Source organism: Corylus avellana, chromosome ca4 (assembly GCF_901000735.1).
Source record: "Corylus avellana chromosome ca4, CavTom2PMs-1.0".
Lineage (NCBI taxonomy): Eukaryota > Viridiplantae > Streptophyta > Magnoliopsida > Fagales > Betulaceae > Corylus > Corylus avellana.
Genome location: NC_081544.1, coordinates 24,097,451 through 24,118,878, shown reverse-complemented (window position 1 = coordinate 24,118,878; position 21,428 = coordinate 24,097,451). Strand labels below are relative to the sequence as shown.

The window sequence follows — 21,428 nt, the reverse complement described above, 5'->3', positions numbered from 1 at the left end:
CTAACCCCACAACAAGATCTCCACCTGTAAGGATTTTTTTAGCAGCACTCAAATTTAGCAACAAATTCCCAATACAACCTGAGTATAGAAAAAGATGCGCCATACAGAAAATTTTCTTTTTTGTCGACAAAGGGGAAAAGTTACCTCAGCCTCGCTAGCAAGATCCAACTTTTTCACAAGACACTTTTTGATAAATGAAACAGGGAAGCTACCATCCCTGTGACAATTTCAAGAACAAATCATTGAAAGTTGGGAGCATTTGCTCAATAAGGCCAACAAAAGCAAACAAAGAAAGCATATGTACTGCATCACCCAAAAGCAACCACATTAATTGGACAGACTCAAATGCATCAGAGTCTATGTAATACCTCGTTCTCATATTGAGAAGATGATCGAAGTAGCATACATAGAGTGAGTGGTTTATATATAAAGATAGTTATAAGTAATAAGTTTCACATTGCCTAGTTACTAGGTAAAATTAAGCTTTATAATAGATTTTAAAAAAGCTTCAAATTGACTAGTCCTTTTGAAGTGATATTGCAGATGTGGTTATTGGTTTTTCATGAGTCGTTATTGTTGAGTGGTCTTGTGTGGCTTTCCCTCACACTTCTAAATTTGACCACCAACCCCTTCCACAGCTGATGTAGGATAACTCCAACAATCTCCCCCTCACACATCGGGCCCTGCATCAGAGTGATACCAGTATTGAGTGGTCTTGGGTCTCTCTCAACCCCAAAAACTAGTCAAAAAGTGAAGTTTTTCCTCACATTTATAAACTGACTACCAACTCCTTCCACAGCCGATCTTGCTATCTCACAGCTAACTCTTAATGATTGGAGGAACTATAATGAAAACAATAATGAGTGCTAATATGATCAACTTGAGACATTAATTCAAGCATCTTGTTTAGGTGATTCATTTACAGTAAATGATGATTCCATTATATTTCTCCAGAGCACACAAAAAAGTATTAATAGATCCTCCTTTATGAGCTAGGTTACAAGGTTCATCCTTAGTCTACCTAGCACGTAAAATTCATTTGTCTATTTTATTTTATATCCACTTTTGTTCGGTTCTCAACGCAAGCGCCGTCGCCCTTTTTTTGGTTGTCTCACTTGTGTGTTATGTAGCCACTTTGTCTTCACGGAATTTCTCTTCCATCTGGCAAAGACTGAGAATTAAGGAAGACTACATCCCCTTGGAAAAAATTGGTTCTAAGATCCACGACGCTTTTGCGCTCACGCCCACAAGTCCATAGTCGATGAGGTATGCTAGAAGCCTAGAAGAAGTCAAGCCAAAGCAGCGTCAAAAATCCCTTCAACAATCAAAGTAGTTGGTTATTCTCATTGTAAATGTTTGATATTCCCCCGATTGCAATTCGATTGAGGTTGTGAGGGGAAAAAAAAAGTGAGGTATTGTTTGTGTGGTGGAGATGCAGGGTGTGAAGTTGCGCTGGATTGGTTCGTTCAATGAAAAAATAACAATAATAATAAAAATGAGAAGAAAAAAAAGGCTACGATGGGAATTGACCATGCCAAAAAAAAAAAGCCAAATTGCCTATATTTTGCCCCTTTGTTGGCCCAATTTATTTGGCTTTCATGGTATTGTTAAAAACTTAGGCCAAATTCAGCCCATAGTTGGCTCTCATATATGGCCCATAGTTGGCCCATTTATGTACGGCCTTTGTGGTAATATTTAAAACTCAGACCTATGGTTGGCCTCATTTCAACTCTTTGTTCGCTTTCATCTTGGGCCATGGTTGGCCTTATAATTTTGAAGATTTTCTACCTATTGTTGCTAAAGGTCCAAACTTCCTCTACCGCTCATCATTGTCAACTTATTTCAAACTCAAACTCAAGATTTCACAATCTTTCACCTTAAGTTTGAAGAGAGATATTATAATATATTGTGTGAGATTTGATATTATGGGAATATATTAGCATTGATTGTAATTGATAAAATCAAATCAAATATATTCAATTATGATTTGATTTTATCAACCATACCATTTTGTATTCTCTCTATCTTCCTATAAATAAGAATCATCTGTATTGTAAAATCATCAATTGAATAAGAGCAAATGTAGCCTTAGGGATTTATTATGGAGATATAGGTCATGGATTAAACCACATAAAATTGATTTGTCTATTTTTTTCGCTTTTATTTTATTTCATTATTATTTTCTTCACAGACAATGGACGCTCCATAGGAGCTTATTGTGTCTTTTTGGGTTCGAATTTAATTTAGTGGAGCTCTCAAAAACTGTTAAGGATATAAATCCTCTTGATTAATGAGGATTTAATTTGTGATTTTTGTTGATTTGATTTGTTATTAATTACCCTTAAGTCAAGGAATTTGTTTTGTATTTGAAATTATGTCAAAGCTCTATAAATAGAGCTATGTACTGAAATCATATACCAAATAAATATGTAGTCTATTGATGCTTTAGTATGTGAATGTAAGCTATATGTCGAACCACCTTAAAGTATAGTATAAATCTATTGAGAGTAGTATTGCTACAAAATTACTGTGGATTCAATCATTTATTCGTGAATGTCTCTGCTACATAGTAGTATATATGCATGTACTCCTTATATAAGTGAATGAAAATCCAACAAATGGGTAGGTGAGGAAATACAATCACAAATATTGAATTTTTCATCTTTTATGCATAACGAAGCAAACGTCCAATTCCAACATGAAAATTAAAGTATTACATGCACACGTTCCATAACATAGGCATCAGGCTTCAAACGCAATCAAGATGCCCTTTATTGTAGTATATATTACACACCAACTCCACCATACTATTAGTGATATTGATTACAAACTTAGTGCAAACACCATTATTTAGTAGAGGTATTAATAAAGATCTAAATTAGAGAGGTTGCATGCATATATGCCATCTAATGTAGCACGTTAATTCGTAGCATCGTCAATCTTCATGGCCATGGCAACACTTGAACGTGACAGAAGACTCCATTAAGCGGGGACAACGAGGGCATTCCATTTTCTTTGGGATCTGTCCAGCAGTGAATGGGATGACAATATGGCTGCAGGGGTACTGATCATTGATATGGTACTCTTCGAAACAACCTCCAAAGCCTTTCTCACGCACATTAAACTTCCAGTTTTTAAAATCATCCAAGAAGCGCATAATGATCTTCGCATCACCAATTAGCTCCACTCTAGATCTCTTTGCTCAATATAGCCCATCCTTCCTCAGTCTTGAAGGAAAGCAACTTTTTAATGGTCTTTTTATCACACTTGGAGAAGAAAAGGCTTTGTATTTTGTTCCAAAAACGCCTTAGGATATTGGCCGGGGTTGTCTTGTAAGGAAAACAACTCTATGGAAATAGATGTTGCCTTTATAAACGGATCATTCGCCAGGGCACTTGCTTTCTCTTTAAATTGTTTCATCCACTCATGGTCCATGCCTCCATATAAAAAAATGTGCTTCTTCTCATCTTTGATCTGATTTGTACGAGATATGTCAAAACTCAAATTTCATTTGAATACACATTATGAATTTTGCAATGAGAAAGTACAAGCATGTAAATGCAATATTTATGAATGTATATCCATTTCAATTTTTTAGAGGAAACTTCTCTACTCAACTTTCAGCGCTTCTGTAATCATCCCCTTGAACTTAAAATATATATATATATATATATATATATATATATATATATATATATATATATATATATATATATCAATTTAGTGTATCTAACTTTTAAAAGTTCGTAATGTCACCCATTCATCAGGATTTTCTATTAAATCTTAAGAGAAAACACCAAAAGACCTAAAATAATCATGTTTAAAAATTAAAAAAATATATATTAAAAAAGAAAAGAAAAAAAAAATTGTTGTCAGTCTGACCAACGGCTAAGCTGTGGATCCCATGTTTTTTTAAAGAATTTTTAATTATTTAAATAGTTTTTAAATATAGGGGTATACGGGGACATTTCATTTATACTCCGTTTGATTTAACCCTAAACCTTAATAGTTTGAGTGACATTGAAAACTTTTTAAAATTGAATAAACTAAATTGAAATTTTTTAAATTTAGGGGGATTGATGATTGCAAAAGCGTTAAAAATTTAAAGAGATTAAGTGAAGTTTCCCTAATTTTTTTAAAATAACCTTACCGAGTCGTGCAAACTTGGTTGAATTTCAGCCATTATATCCCCTATCCAATTCGAATCCTTCGCCAATTTTTCTTCTTCCGCTTCAGTGAAAGGAAAAGCCCTCATTCCCCACACTTGAATCATGTGGAGTGCATTCTGGTGCTCCACTTTTCCTTGCGGATTCATCACCACGAGGATAGGCGAATTATTGAATTCCCACTTCTTCTCAATAAACCTTATTCCACGTACTGGTCCAGAAAAGTACTTCATAATGTACCACGACATCTTAGGCTGCAGCGTATCAAACTTCTTTCTCTCGTCATCACTCCACTGTTCCACAATTGGGATCCATAGAATTTTATAATGATAATCCTTCTTCCTTATTTCATCATCGATTGGCTTCAGAATTGAGATCATGTCATCAACGGAGGAGATGTTCAAGTCAGAAAAGAACAATAGAACATTCTTGTTTTTCAGCTCGTCGATGCTAACCTGTACAATTTTAAAAATTAACTATTAAATCGATTTTTTCGTGATCGATGTAGCAATTGCCCATAATTTGAATGAAGTAGCACAATATTCAACAAATTGCATGAATGTGTTAGCTAGGGGTGTCACCATGACTCTAGTCAATTCAGTATATTGATGAATGCAAAAGTTTTGAACAAGCGTGAAAAGGAGAAGAGAGTGACCAATTCGTTGTCTTAATTAACCATTAATGATGCAATTTAATTTATATGGTACAAAATTGAGAAAGCTTTTTTATAAAGTGTGCCCGAAGAGATGACCAGCGTTTCAGTAGAACCATCAAAAAGCTGCTGCACATCATCCTTGGCGAATATCAGTTCCTTCAAAAACGCCACGATTTCGGTAGGTGCTCGGATGATTTCCTCGAGTTTCCTATAAGCTTCTGCAGTAAACAAGAAATAATTTGTCAGTGTTGTGTTGTTGCCTCCTATTTTTAAGTCATTATAATATTGCATATATGTGCTCCTTATGAATAAATTAAAATTCGCCAGTGGCTAATTAACCTATTTGTTGATTGCGAAGTTTTATCTGCTTCTTTAGATTTTCTAGGGTGCTTTTGCTTTTATCAGCAAAGGTAGATAATTCCTGTTTCTTGTCCCTGAAATCAGGCAACCATGAACATTTGCATTAGATAATTCTACTCAATGCATCCCAAACATACATAGCACGTACATGTCAAAGTCAAACACATGCATGGAAGAACTTACTCATCGCTAGTCAAACAAGACAACTGAGTCGTGCAAGCTACAATAGTAGTTATAGTAGCCCTGTAGACATCCTCTGAGATACAGCCCATGGCAGTTGATAATGCAGCTGGTACATCCTTTGTATTATTGATAGGTAGCTTTTCAAACTCAAGGATGGACCTGATGACTTTCAATGTCTCCTTAGTCTGCTCGTTAAGTTCACCAATCTCTTTCTTGTATTTATGAATTAGACCTTGAGGCTCTAAGATGGCTTCTACTCTTTTCAAGATTCCCACTGATTTGGCCAGTGGGTTTGATGGGTGAAGTTGGGCAAGGAGCCAAAATTCCCCGTACTCAAAAGAAAAAGCAACAAGTGTTAGCAAAACCTTGGCATCCCATGGATAGCTTTTGAGTTTGGTAAGTATTGACTTTGTTGTTTCGTTGGCAGTTTGCTCACTCGGTGTCCGGCATGCCATCTGACATTGCATATATATTTGTTATTATGGAAAATGTTCGGATTCATAATATATTATTCCTAATATATATGCCAAAAAAAAATTAAAGGAAAGACAAGAAAATTGTTGTGAGTGCACTTAATTATTAGTGTTGAGGTTTAAATTTAAAAAATTAAATATAAAGAAAAACAGTAATTAATATATATAAGTGGACCCATGTTCATTAACTTAAACTTTTGAGTTTGCTAGAGTAGTACTATTCAAATATGTATATTAATATACTTGTGATACAACATCGATTTTAGGGGGTACGTTGTAATTATTACCAGCTCGCAGAAAAGTGTCTTGATCAGTTTGTATAGTGTGGGGCTGAAGCTGGCTTTGGGCGCCTTTTCCTCTAACTTCTCCTCGTGTGACTGAGAACCCTATAATAAGTGATAAAAAAATTATGTTTGAAAACTCAAACATATATGTATGTGGGGAAATTCATTAAAATAAAAGAAAAAACGTGTCGTCTCCTTCCTCAATTTAAACTAATTAAAAATTACTTCATCCCATCTACTTGTTCTCTTCCAGAATAATTAACGAGTGTTAAATCTTAATGCTCATCTCGTTGCCATTTTCAAGAGGACAAGGCTGGGGAGGTTTATTGATCTAGAAAGTGTTACGACAAAAGTTAATACCAAAAAACGTACGAAAAAAAGAAACATCTTTCTCCTTTTTTTTTTTTTTTTTTGAATAAACTTTTCCTTAACAACTAAACCAATTACACACAATTCAGCATAACAAGTGAACTACAAAGATATATACTACAGGCAGTACCATCACTACAACTTGCTACTTCTCGAACATGTTGTTGAGTATATGTGTGAGTGTAAAAAGAATAGAATTTCACATTAGAAATATATAAAAAATGTGAGTGGTTAATATAGTATTGTTAGGCCCAAACTCATGAGCTTAAGTTTTGGGTTGTGTGGTGTCTCAACATGCTATATTATAAGCTTCCAAATGTACTAATTTTTCAACACAATAAACAACAAAACACTGCTCTGAAAAACAGAAAACTTCATATGAGCTGTGATGAGCATATATATATATACCTGCTGCACCATACTGTCAACAATATGGGTGGTTCGCTTAAGAATGTCTTCTGCTATGGCAAAAACAGAGCCAGTGTCAAACTTTTCATTCATGATCTGCTCGTCTGACATGGTGAGCGGTATCAGATATTCTGTTGTGTATTACAAAGCGCGAGAGCTTATTAGAAACTCTTGGCCACTTCGGGGAAGAACAGAGAAGTTGGCTTGTGCTGCAGCAATAGGTTGCATGCCCTATTTATAGTCGGTATGAGAAATCACGTAGAGCCAGAATGCACGTCGGTTGTAACATAGATAGCTGCGGGAATCTACTAACTTATCTGAGGCTTTACTTTAATCATAAGAAAATAATCATCGAACAAGTGTTATCTTTACAAAAAGTAAAAGTTCTTTTTTTTTTTTTTAACGGAATAAATGCAAAATTAGTCCTTATGGTTGGCATAAATTATAAATCGCTCCCTATAGTATCAAAATGAATTTAAAAGTCCTTAGGATATACCAAAAAAACAATTTAATCTCTAAAGTCAAATTGTGTTAAAACATTTAACGGATTCCGTTAAGTAACACGTCAGCTCCAATAAAATGAAGACACGTGTCACTCTTAATAAAAAAAATATAAACATATTAAAAATATAAATATAAATATAAAACAATATAAAAAAATAAAAAATAAAAAAGGGCTGCCCGTATGTCTACTCCCACCACCGGTGGTGTGAAGAACCTCTATTGTTACCGCCCTGGTACTGTTACTCTTCGGTGAGTTGGTTTTCCCCTTCTTTGCTCTTATTTAGTGAATTTGTGTTATGGGTATAAGATTGTTTTTGTCTAGTCTAACACTTAATTTTCATTCAATGTTATGTACGTAGTGAAATCCGGAAGTATCAGAAGAGTAACGAGCTCCTGAATAGGAAGCTTCCCTTTCAGAGGCTTGTTCATGAAATTGCCCAGGACTTCAAGGTGATATTTTCTCTTTTTTGCGTTGTTATGTAGATGGGTTTGGTTAAATCTTTTTTGGGTAATGATTTGTTGTGTGGGACATTTTGATCGATTGCAGACTAATCTGCGTTTCCAGAGCCATGTTGTCTTGGTTGTTCAGGAGGCGGCTGAGGCCTACCAGGTAGGTCTGTTTGAGGACACCAATGCCATCCATGCCAAGTGGGTTACCATCATGCCGAAGGATATTCAGTTGACTAGGAGGATCTGCGCCGGAGGTGGCTCACAGCCCAGGCCTAGCCTACGGGTTTACCGTTTACCCCTTTCTTTTTTTCTTTTTTCTTTTTTCTTTTTTTTTTTAAATTAATTTTTTTAGTTTTTTATTTTATTTTTAAGTTTACATTTTTTTTTTTTTTATTAAGAGTGACATGTGTCATCATTTTATTAACGCTGATATGTCACTTAACGGAATCCGTTAAATGTTTTAACTAAATTTGACTTCAGGAACTAAATTGTTTTTTTGGCATACCCTGAGGACCTTTAAATTCATTTTGATATCACATGGAACGATTTGTAATTTAAGCCAACCATAAAGACCGATTTTGCATTTATCCCTCTTTAACAATGATTGATCCACAATCTATATATAAAAAGGGTAAGCAACTCTTTTGTAGAGATCATTGAATGAAAAATAAATTTAAGCGTCTTATAATAAGATTTATCTCGAGTGTTTTCTGTAATAAGCATATAGAGCCTCTAATAGGCCTTTCTTCCTATGATTTTCAATCCTTATAAGAGTTGAAAGAGTCTATAAACAAGTTTGCAAGGTACGTTCGGGTATTTCAAGCAAATATATTTATATCACTCTTGCTTGTTCTACTTGGTTCTATTACTATAAGACATTCATACTTATTTTTCATTTTATGATCTCAACAAAAGAATTGCTTTCCCTTTTATAAAATTGTGATAGACAAAAAAAAAAAAAAAGAAAAAAAAAAGTGTCTTTACTTTTTGTACAAGATCATGGATAGTTATACTTGTAATTGAAGTAAAGCCTCCATTATTATTGAAAGCTAACAGATTCTCTCTTGTTTTTTCCAAGTGGTTTATCAAGCTTCTCTGATACTTTGTTTTTTTGGTCATCCTTCCGGTTTGTGGATAAGATCATAATATTCTATGCGGTAAAGTGAGGGTGAAGTAGAGATACTCTTTCTTTAGTCTTTTGTAATTATCCATAACAATTATATAAAAGGATAAGCGATTTATTTATTTATTTTTGTAGAAATCATCCAATGAAAAATAAGTTTGGGAGGGAATAATGGCTTTGGACCTTGACTATATTTTTCTTTTAAGAACCTCATCTTTAGCTAAAGCTTGGTGGTGGGGATAAAGAGACTGGAAAACCAAGTAAAGAATGGTTGGAACAAGAGACAAGAAAACCAACTCATATTATCATATATATAAATTACCACCTCTTTCTTTCTCTAGACTGCAGCAACAATGTGAATCATGATCTCACTGAGTATTCAGCCCATTAATGTGAATGCTCAGTGGGTCAAAGTTAAAGCCCTCAAAATGCCAAAGCACCAAAGACCAACCTTTCCAGCCAATGCTGACAAACGACAACAGCCAGTAACATCTCTCTCCAAAAAAAGTACTCTCTGTTTAAGAGGAAACACAGTCTGTGATCTGTCTTTGTCGGGCCGGCCAAGCCTAATCCCCCAATTAATAACTATTAAAGAAGGTTTATTCTATAATAAAAATATTTACAGTCCTAATTACTGTCAATATTCTTTAATTAAGGCCCAAAATTATGGTAAATAAGTAATTATATATGAAATGCATTAATATTGTTTGATTCTCTTAAAATTGATCTCCAACATTCTATTCTATAAACAAGTATTAAAATAATTGATAGGATTAAATAAGAAAATCAAATAATATATTAATTAATATTACAGTCATTCTTAAATAAAATTCTCATGTTGAACCTAAAGATATTTTGGGCCTTATCATCAGCAGCCAAAGATTCTCTTCATAATTTACAATAACAGTTAATTAGTAATAAATTATGATCCTAAGTCCGAACTGACAATTGGTCGTCATTGCATGAGATATAGGTTTTTTTCTCTCTCTGTCTCTCTCTATAACGTGAGACATAGAGGTTCCTTTTGTCCACAAAATATGAATTTATGATTGGATTCCAACATTAAAGAAATTAATTCTTAAGAATATGAAAAGTCTTTAAATATTTTATTTAATTACAAACTCCTATATAAAAGTTTTCATTTTTTCTCTCTATTTTAATTTCTCTATTCAAGTCTTATTGGAATTTGAATCTTCTCTGAATCTCCAATTTCATTATTTTCCAACAACTAATTGTTCAAATCCTTAAAATTATTCCATATCTGATTGGTGATTTTTTTTTTTTAAAATGTTAAAAACTTGAATATAAAACCTTAATAAGTAATTTTGCATTCCAAAAGAGAAATGCTAAACATTCTAAGACTTTTTTTAAAAAAATTGTTCACAAATGATGTGTCACCATCCTATGAGTTGATGACACACTTTCCAAAATAATAAATTTTATGAGATGGTGACACATAATTTAAGAACTAACTTTTAGAAGGAAAATTTGGAATGTGTAGCACTCCTCGATCATTCCAAAAACCCAAGTCGGCCTAATCCCAATTCAGCCCAACTATCAACCCACCACGGGCATATAGTTGGCCTAGTTTCAACAGCCCATTAGCTAGCCCAATTTTAATGGCCTATTGTGGGCCAAATTATTTTGCCACCGCATCGATATCCTCGGTTACCGCACCACCATCACCAATCACTTCTAGCCATTATATTCCACTACCTTTGGCCACCATTTCCAGCCTCGGCCTTCATTTCTGGTTATCTTTCCTAGCTATCATCTTTGGTCACCATAATCGTTCACCTCTAGCCACTATATCTTGCCACCTTTCAAAGTTACCTCATATCATTTTCTCTGTTGTAAATGCACTTGCTAGTTGTATTCTTCATTGATAAAGTATAAAGAAAAAATAGTAGTTGATATATTTAAGTGAACTCAAGCCTATTAGCTTAGGCTTTGGAATAGAAGTAATGTCCTAATATGTATATTAACGTACTCTTATTTAACTTTCTATGTGTTTTTCCCCCTTGCAGTCTTTGGCTAGCTACCATCCCTGGCAACTATCTTCTGCCATTGCCCCATGCCCCATTGTCACCTGTCACAGTCACTCACCACCGTCTCCAACCACCCACCACTACTTGCTAGTCTTAGCCACCGTTCTCTTCAAGCCAGCAGACGAGTTAGTCAACCCGGTGTCACCTAGCCAAGTTCAGCAAATCAATTCGTCGAATTCTGTAGTTAAAAATAAGTAAATAAAAAAGGAAGGCATCTCAATATTGAACCAACTCTACACGAGTTGACTCATTCTGATGAATAAAAAAAAAACTACCATACACCCTTTTTTTTTTAAACGAGTTATCTCTTTATTGATATAATAATTAAATTAGATAAAATGCTATGTACATTGTCAAAAATACAATTTGAAATCTTTACAACTCAAACATTATCTATGACACAAATAATAGCCTATCTGGTTATTACAAGACAATATCTAGGAAATATCACCGTCTCGATCAATCCGACAAATCACGTCTGTATTCGTTACTAAATCATTGATTTCTTGGCTTTTTCATCTACGCTACTAGTGCTTTACCAAACGCAATCTCATTTGTTGCCTCTATCATAGTGACAATTCTTCTTTATGCCTAATAACTCCTCCATCATCGGTTTATGGTTTGTTCCTAGAAATGAACCATAAGAAACAAAAGATCGATCAGAAACCAATTCTGTTATTCTTCAGGATTCATGAAATAAAACTTAAGAAAACGACTAAAACTTCACCCCATAAATCCCTGCCAATGGCAGATGCAAAAAGAAGACATTCTTATTTAAGAAAATGACTAAAACTTCACCCCATAAATCCTTGCCAACGGCAGATGTAAAGAGAAGATTTTCATATATATATATATATGAAAAAAATTCACTTTACCCCCCTAAAGTTTCAAGTGTTTTTCAATTTAAACCTCAAAGTTTAAAAATTGACAATGTACCATCCTAATGTTTCAAAAAATTTTACTTAGTAATTTCCGTCAAATATGACGGAAATCTATGAAATTACAGAATTACCTTCAGGCTTTTTTTTTATTTTAATTTCCGTCCAATTTAACGAAAATTAGTAATGGAAGGTTTAAATTGAAAATTTTTGAAACATTAGGAAGGGTACATTGCCAATTTTTAAACTTTTGGGTTCAAATTGAAAAACCCCTAAAACTTTAGGAGATAAAGTGAATTTTTCCCTATATATATATATAACAAGAAAAAAACAACAAAAACCCAACACACCCTCACGCGTTCCACATGCCACCGTAGGCCAACCACACGCCACTAGAAAGCACCCCGAAGACCATTGACACACCCGGCCCGGTCGATCTACGGTGGAGACAAGAAAAGAAGGGGGAAGGAAGAAAGGGGGCACGGGGCGGGAAGCAGGGAGTTGTACCTCCCTCTCCCCAGTCTGCTATGCTCTCTCTAGGATTTGACGGACTGCTTATTGCTAACGCCTTGAGTTTGAAAGGCATGTTAAAATCTTAGAGATATCCTATCAGGTGAGTTAAATTCCTTACATTATTCATTCATAAGGCCTACAAATAGGCATTTATCACTGTGCTATCAATAAAAAGTCATTCAATAAAGATGCAGCCAATGTCTACGCCACACGCCATGAATATAGCATAGGTACGCACGCGTGGATGCACAAAACATAGGGGAATTTAAGACTTTCCAGGCAAACGCATGCTCTGGGAAGATTAAAATTGCCTTGGATTGCCTTGACTGAGATTACTTTGGAGATAGAGGTGACTCTAAGCATCATTGAAACATGTTCATGGGGGCTAAGCGCTTCGACCATATGACAGAACCATCACAAAATCCTTGGCTGAGCTACCCACAGATGTCTCTATTCTTTCTGATGTTGGTTTTGTCTGCAACCACATGTCTACCAAGTCGTGAAGTTGCTGTGTAGAAATCAATGGCTGACCCCACAACAAGATCTCCACCTGTAAGGATCACTCAAATTCAGCAACAAATTCCCAATAGTTTCTCATTCACAATTCCATCTATATTTTGTATGTTGACGGTATAGAGAAACAGCTTTCTTAGAAGATAATACAACCTGAGTACAGAAAAAGATATGCCATACAGAAAATTTTCTTTTTTTTTTTGACAAAGGGGAAAAGTTACCTCAGCCTCGCTAGCAAGATCCAGTTTTTTCACAAGATACTTTTTGATAAATGAAACAGGTAAGCTACCATCCCTGTGACAATTTGAAGAACAAATCATTGAAAGTTGGGAGTATTTGCTCAATAAGGCCAACAAAGACAAACAAAGAAAGCATATGTACTGCATCACCCAGAAGCAACCACATTAATAGGACAGACTCAAATGCATTACAGTCTCACAGCTAACTCTTAATGGTAGGAGGAACTTTAATGAAAACAGTAATGAGTATTAATATGATCAACTTGAGACATTCAAGCATGTTGCTGAGGTGATTCATTTACAGTAAATAATGATTCCATTATATTCTCCAGAGCACACAACAAAACATTAATAGATCCTCCTTTATGACCTCTGTCTACAAGCTGAAAACATGGAAACTGCTTAGGTGATTCATTCAACCTGAGATTTACAGCCTTAATAAAACAGGCTAATGAGTTAGCTACCTTATTGGTTCATATTTGATAAGGGAAAAAAAAAAAAACCATTGAATATAAAGAAATTCACTGTTTCTACAAACAAAAATAAGCAAAGAAAAAGAACGTATTGGAAGGGTTACAGGTGTATAAATATCTCTTCCTAGGAAGAATGATATTCATATCAACAGAATTATCTTGTAACTAAAAAGTGTAGATCACACATGTGGCTGATCAACCGTGTTGTCTATTATATTTCTTTTAATTAGGTGTGGTTAGAAAGTAATCGACTCTCGACCTCTTCAACCACCTAGACAATAAATAATTTTTTTTTAATCAAATTCTGTTTGGAAAGTTTATTTTTGTCAACGTCATTTAAAAAGTTTGTCACACTTGACCTGAAAGTTTGTATCAAATGATGTTAATGGGTAACCACATGAGATAATTCCTCGTCCAAACTCTAGGTAACAAAATGGCAGACTACTAAAGTATTTAGACTTCAACTGTTGCAGGGAAATATTCATATGAATTCAATCTTTCATTTGCTTAATAAAAGCTTCATTTGGACTGTACTGAGTTTCCTTCCACTGAAAAGTAATTGGGGAAGAAACACCCCATTCTCCAAATAAGGTCTATAACTTGGATTAGAGCATCTGAAGTGTAACATAATTAACAATAACATACTAGTATTTCATAAATACCAAAATATCCCTTATCCACCACTATGGAACTTCTACCAAAACTAATAAACATGATGCAGAGAAAGACAGAGTTGATATTTTCTTTTACAAAACAAAAATGGACAGCAGTAAGCAAAACAAGTAGTGCAAGTACATGGCAGGAAGTGCAGTAAATAAAAACTCACTTAACCCTCAAATAGCATGAGGATATCTGCGGCAAGGGTGCATCTCCTGCCCTGAAACCATTAATCAAAATCAAAACTCAGTATGTGAAAAACAACTCTTTAATGGTCAATTCTTTACTGCACCAAAGAAGTGAAATCTCACTGTTCATCAGAGGCAACTAATGAGAACCAAAGTGGACTAAATCTTCTGTCACGTTTACTATTTGCATCAAGCACTGCTTGTCCTGGAATATCAGAGACAGCTGTACTTCTTTGTCGAACAGCTTGCAATTTTCTAGGTTTCACTGAACCTGATGATGCAGTAGCTAAGCCATTTTCATGACCATGGCCTTCTGATTTATTACCGCGTCCCTTTATGTTGGATTTAGGAACATGTGCTTCATTGGCGTCAGGCAGCATTGTTGTCCCATGCATGTTGAACTTAAAAGACTTAGTTTTGCTTGCAGTTTCCACCAGGCAATTTAAGGGTTTCCACAAATCATTTGTCCCCTCACATGGTTCAGTGTGGTCCACCGTTGGTTTATTACGCATTTGTTGCTTAGGTGACTCAGCATTGGAAGAATTCTGCATCACAAAAAGATAATTCGAAAGGAAGCTGTTATAAATAAATTTCAGATAACCAAATTATCAGCTTTTTATTTTTTTATTATTTTAAACAAACTACATAGAAAGAAAGAAGATTAAATTGATTTAAGCTAAAATTAAAAAAAATAATAATAATAACAATAATAATAATAAAAAATAAAAATAAAAAATCTTCCTTTACCTGCCCTCTATTTTGTGCAAATTTAAATAGAGGCTCAGGCGAGCTTAAACTGACCAGGCAATCATCCACTTTCTTATCATCTTCCTCTCTGTTAAAAGGCTCATTAACAAAAGAAGTAGATTCTTGTAGAGCAAGACACTTTCTTGCAGCAGATTTTATTCTTCTTCCAATCAGACCAGAATGGGCACTTAGTCTAGTTGTGCTTACACCTACCCCCAATGAAGAGAGAGATCTCTCCTTCCTTTTTCCTGGCAATGGAACTGAGGGTATAGCTTCAGTTGCCTTAATCTTTTTTCTTACAGAAGGGAAGAGTTTAGCCCTTAAATCTTGCACACTGTGATCCGCCCTGCAGATCAGCAAAAGGTTAAAGCATCTTAAAACAAACACTAACCATTTCTCCTGTCAAATTCATGAATATACTTTTAATTGATTTCGTATATTTCATGTTAATGGGATATAATTTACGAAAATGGCTTCTAAATGTAACATAGTCAAGAAACTGAAGGACAGGCTCTCAAGCATAGAATTGGCTGCATTCTGTACCCATGCGCGTGGGTGGTTTCTTCAACTTCATGAGTATCAAGATTGGAATGATTAACATCTATGAATTGTCCTGTAATATGTTTGTATTATGAAAGTTGAAATAGAATGCATCCGAAAAATCCCCTAAGGAAACCCTCAATTTGGTAATATCATTGCAGTATTGTATACGTTAATGCATACAAAGAAAACCATGCGCGTGGGTGGTTTCTTCAGCTTCATGAGTATCAAGATTGGAATGATTAACATCTATGATTTGTCCTGTAATATGTTTGTATTATGAAAGTTTAAATACAATGCATTCGAAAAATCCCCTAAGGAAACCCTCAATTTGGTAATATCATTGCAGTATTGTATACGTTAATGCATACAAAGAAAACAATTTCTTAAGATCATCAAGATGTGACTACTAGTTCATAAAAGCCAAAGATAACTGAAATAGGTTCAACAATTCTGCAAATGGAATTACATTTAGACAACAATTTCCTTATTAAACTAGTTTATGAACAATTGAATAGCCTGCAGGATTACCAAACTGACTAATTTTTCCCCTTCTAATCTACAAAAACATGTTTCCCACAACAATAACATGTCATTTTGAGTACAAAGACCAAACCGCTTCCCCTGCAGAATTTACTACATCCTCCACACAGAAACATATAACAAACAAGCAACCATAAAATTCACAAGCTGGTGTGCCATCAAATCAAAATGCTTAATTCCTTTGGCTTCGCAAATACAGTATAATTCTTTCGGCTAGGCAAACAAAGAAACAAAACGAAGGACCATATTAACTCTAAGAAATGCATTTTTCAAAGCTGGCCAATAGTTCCTTACTTTAAACCAAGAGGGTATAATTTCAAGAAAGTATGTGAGTTCAGTTTCTTTTTTCCTCTTATATTGGTGGAAAGAAATGTAATGAGGGTCAAGATTAAGGTTGACCTGAGTTTAAAATAAGTTTTACCAGGTGGGAAAAAATAACCACACATTTGTGCCACAACTTAACCAAAATATATCTTTGCAATATTCTTATGTTAAACAACAAATTGATCATTGTGCATATGATCCATCACATCTTTTAGAGATTAATGTATTAATAAAAATTAAAAAATAGAACAAGAGGTGCTGAATAAGACAGTCATTAGTCTGTTCTTTCAGAACCGAGCTTTAAATTTTAAACTTTCATTTCCAGGAACATCAGTTGGTTATCTCAACAATTATATGGTGCATGCACTGTCAAATATGCTAATAGCAGCTAGTAAGTAAATTAAAATTGCAGTTCCTCGCTATTGGTTGAGCAATATGTGAATCACATGAATAATACGATGGAATGATTAAAAAATTATCACTTTGGCTAGGAACAGAGTTACTATATTCATAAAGCAAGTTACCCATTTGTAAATTACCAAATTCGTAGGAGTAATAATGATGAAATACCTTAGTTTCTCCAGTGGAGCACAACCTAAATCTATGTTGCACTCTGGACAGTGATTCAATTCCTCATCTGCTATCTTTTCATATATGCACTTCCGGCAAACTGTTTCCAAATTTATAGATAACAATCATCAGATATTGTTTGATTAATGAAATGTTGAAAAAAAAAAAAAAAAAAAAAAAAAAAGGGAACATAAACAAAAAAAACTCTTATGCAACTAAGATACAATTTTAAGACACCATATCATTCACCAATAATTCAGGGAAATTTACGATTACGCTCTTCTGATGTCGACCAAGAAGAAAACAAACTCATGAAGAAAACTAGACAGGAAACCAATAAACTTTATAAGTATTTCACAAACAAGATTAAAATTACAATGGGACCATTGATGGCTTGCCACATCATATGCATCATAATATCAAACATTACCTCTTAATTGTTTTAGCCTTAATGGAATAGGATAATGTCGACATGCACTGAGATGTCCATTGGATCCATTGAGGACTAATTTTTGTTTTCATATTATGGATCATGGTTTGTGCTTTATGGAATTTCTACTAGCTATCAAAAAACAGATAAGGCAGGGCCTAAAGGATTGACAATGTAAAAGTTATGGAAGGAGATTGCTTGCTTCTTCTTTCCAGTGGACATCCTATATTCTACAAATTATCATATCTCAAAGCTCAAGTTCTACCATTACTCGCATATAAGAAAAAGCCAAGTACAATTTCTAACATGATGAGCATTATCCAAGCTGGCTAACATTGAAGCGTTACAACAAGATTGCAAATTGAGGAATACCCAGGTAATATGCGAAAAAGTTACGAATAGAACGTAAACCATAAAGAACCCATGTAAAAGGAACAATTAATAGACCACGTGAAATCAGATAGAAAAAAAAAATTCAGAAATTGTAGAAACATAAGCATGAGAAACAGAGAGAGATTGAGAAACAGAGAAGCACTGACAGGTGTGGAGGCACTCAGATATTGTAGTGGCGTCTCTGAAGAGCTTATTGCATAAAGGACATGCCATGCATGAAGCGAGTTTATCCCTCTCTACTTTCACAATCTGCCTTGCCATCATCATTACCTTCTTCTTCCTCATCTTAATTACACTGACGCGCCCACACACAAAACAAACACAAGCGCCTCCTTATTGACGTACCCACATGGTGCATGTCACCAATACGCTACAAATCATAATCTTTTCCGTTGTTTTGGACGAGAAACCACGACAATCACGAAGAAAATCATCCGCACACATTGATAGTAATTGTTGGGGTTGGAAAATTTTCTTTCTATTGGCACCGTTTCCGGTTGGTGGGCGAGGAAAAAAAAGAGAGAAAGTGTGGGATTTTGGAGTATTCAACGTGGGTCTTGTTCGATTTGGACACTCGCAAAGGGGTTGATGATCTGTTCGAGGCTAAGCAGTAGAAACACTCGCACCGGCCCACACGCCATGAAAACTTTTATAGCTATGTTTTGATTTTCCGAGTGTGTTCAGGAGCGAGATGCCTATGCAAAAGGGAGGAGATAGCGTGCGCTGGTCGGGGTTATGGTGTTAACCTGCGCACTCTCCGCCACACGTATATATCGTGTGCTTTTCTCGTGGGTAACGAGTTGTTTGCTTTGGCAGCCGGCGCAGGTTAGCGGAGTCACGCGGTGGTCACGTGAACGGCGTGTTTCAGTTTGGGTAGTTTTTGGTTTCGGAATTTTATAAAAGTCAAAGCAGTCAGATTGTGCCAAGTGGGGGGTGTCAGATTGGACGGTGTACGTAGAGCCCACTTCTTTATTGATACTGCATGTACGGCTCTGCTCTGTGTGCCTTTGTGAGAATCGGATCTAGATTCCCTGAAATCTTCACGGGATTCCAAATTTTGGAATTATGGAATTTTAATCGTCCATTTTAATCTAAAGATTAGGATTCTGACCCGTGTCCTACTGAATTAAAAAAAAAAATTAAAATAATAAAATAATATTTAAAATTTAAAAAGTAATTATAAAAAATAATAATAAAATTTTAAAACAAAAAATAACAAAAACTTTGGGGTGGCACACTCCAATTTTGCCATAGTGGCTGCCACCCCATTTTTGGCATTGGGGTGCCGAACACCAACATGGCCCTTGAGGGTGGCCGATCCACCCCCAAGGGTCATGGAGGTGGCTTCGGCCGCCCCCAAATGGCGGTTAGGGGTGGCAGATGCCGATCCACCCCCAAGGGCCATGGTGGTAGCTTTGACCATCCCCAATCAGTGGTTGGGGGTGGCTTCAATGCCGAAAATGGGGTGGCCAGCCACCCATATGGCAAACCCCAAGTTTTTTGTTATTTTTTGTTTTTAAATTTTATTATTTTTTTATTTTTTTATAATTATTTTTTAAATTTTAAATATTATTTTATTATTTTAATTTTTTTTAATGTAATGGGATACGTGGCGGAATCCTGACCTTTGGATTGAAATGGACGGTCAGGATCCCATAATTTCAGAATCTGGAATTCCCTGAGAATTTCAAGGGATCCGAATACGAATCTTGTGAATCTGGACCCTGATGTGCCACTTTTGACTCCCACAAAATGCTTAGAGTTTCACAACGCTACAGCCAACACCATATGGAATTGTATGTAACCAAGGAAAGAGAGAACTACGATTAATCTTCAACCAAGAAAGAAGCATGAGATCAAAATGTTCTTCTTTTCTTCTTTATTTATTTATTTATTTTATTTTATGTAACCAATTGATATAGGGAAACCTTAATTCCAGTAAATCCTAAAGCTAATTTACCAATATATTAAATGCTAAGTGTTATTTTAGTGTTCTCTCAGTGACTTCTCAACTGTGATATGTCTTTTAATATCATTAATAGATTAAAAGTCAATCATGATAATCTCAAATTCAACGATAATTTAATTGCACATTATAGTTGGGAGGACACCAAGAGAAAGCTAGAAGAACACTTAACATTTTCTAATATCAATTGCATCTCGATTTTATCAATTTATTTTTGTTTCAAACGGCAATATTGTTAGGTTAATAATCTGCGACTGAGCTCCCACGAGTTGAGAACGACATAAGAGTTAAAAGAGTCCCAGCTAAACGACAAAGGTTATTAAGTAAAGACGCTTAGGATTTGTGGAGAAGCTTATATGACAAGGGTGTGCCTCCAAATGGCAGGCCACTTCTGATATTTGTCACTCATGCTCGTGCATCCTCTGCTCAGGTGAGGATGAAACTCTTCGAGCAATGAAGAAATGCATGTATTTGCTAGACCCATTTAGTCTATACATATAAAAATGAAAATTATACTTCAAGGAAGAAAAAAGGAAAATTTGTGACCATCCAATACTTGTATCACAATGACCCATGCATGAAGAAAAAAACAAAAAAAAAAAACTCTCATGTTACCAAACAATTCCTCACAAAAAAAAAAAAAAAACTCAAAAATCGTCTTTAAAAATCAATTAGAGACCAGAGCATTGAAAGTCGTCAAGAGAAAAGCCTTCTCCTGGCCATTAAAATTAGAAAAATGCTTCTTTATATATTACTATTAATCTCGCGTACATTTTCATTGAGTTGACATACTCCATCAATCCACCCTCAGTTAAAAAGAAAAAAAAAAAATTAAAATAAATAAAAATCTAGATAGAAAATGCCAAATCAATAAAGATGTACGCGAGATAAAGGCAAGAATGCAAAGAAACATTTCTCTTACAATTATCCATATTGTTTATAAGTTGGCCCATTCAAGAACTAGTCCTTGTAATAAATTAACAATGTATATAGACAACAATTGATGCCATCCCTAATAGACATGCTATTGCTCCTTCAAAAAAAAAAAAAAGAATAATAATAATAATAGACATGCTATTGCGAGAACAATAGTTGTAAGGGCGGACCTAGTTGGAGGGTTTTTGATGCCCTTATTATTTTTTAAAATCTTTATAAAAATATTACTTTATAGTCCATGGCCTTGTTAATTATAACTTTTTTACCCTCTGAGTTGGATAATTTAGCTTTTTCTATCTTTACTTATGCTCTGCTTGCTGCAACCTCTGCTTGTAGGTTTTCATCCCATGGGTGAGATAGGTGATATGAGAGGAGCGGCTAGAAGAAGATGAGATACCTAACCCTCTACCATCCTGATCTCATTAAGATGCTTGAGGAACCATTCCAGTTCAGAAAAGTGAGACCATTGAGCTTATCAATTCAAAACATGAAAAG

The 21,428-nt window shown here is 34.9% G+C and overlaps 3 protein-coding genes across 3 annotated transcripts; 1 reads left to right on the top strand and 2 right to left on the bottom strand.

The window, feature by feature from the left end:
* Positions 1-7,009, bottom strand: LOC132178255 (protein SIEVE ELEMENT OCCLUSION B-like). Its single transcript, XM_059590705.1, has 8 exons — positions 6,899-7,009; positions 6,125-6,223; positions 5,365-5,819; positions 5,161-5,255; positions 4,918-5,039; positions 4,146-4,621; positions 145-217; positions 1-24 (listed from the first exon to the last, which is right to left on the bottom strand). The coding sequence occupies exons 1-8, from the start codon at positions 7,007-7,009 to the stop codon at positions 1-3; spliced, it is 1,455 nt and encodes a 484-aa protein (XP_059446688.1).
* Positions 7,008-11,221, top strand: LOC132178254 (histone H3-like 1). Its single transcript, XM_059590704.1, has 5 exons — positions 7,008-7,096; positions 7,574-7,651; positions 7,762-7,852; positions 7,950-8,135; positions 11,003-11,221. The coding sequence occupies exons 1-5, from the start codon at positions 7,008-7,010 to the stop codon at positions 11,219-11,221; spliced, it is 663 nt and encodes a 220-aa protein (XP_059446687.1).
* Positions 11,222-12,574: 1,353 nt separating this feature from the next.
* On the bottom strand, positions 12,575-18,710 carry LOC132179402 (E3 ubiquitin protein ligase DRIP2-like). The gene is made up of 7 exons (XM_059592129.1): positions 18,178-18,710; positions 17,209-17,308; positions 15,232-15,577; positions 14,608-15,029; positions 14,466-14,516; positions 13,149-13,221; positions 12,575-12,964 (listed from the first exon to the last, which is right to left on the bottom strand). The coding sequence occupies exons 1-7, from the start codon at positions 18,314-18,316 to the stop codon at positions 12,800-12,802; spliced, it is 1,296 nt and encodes a 431-aa protein (XP_059448112.1). The 5' UTR covers positions 18,317-18,710; the 3' UTR covers positions 12,575-12,799.
* Positions 18,711-21,428: the final 2,718 nt, after the last annotated feature.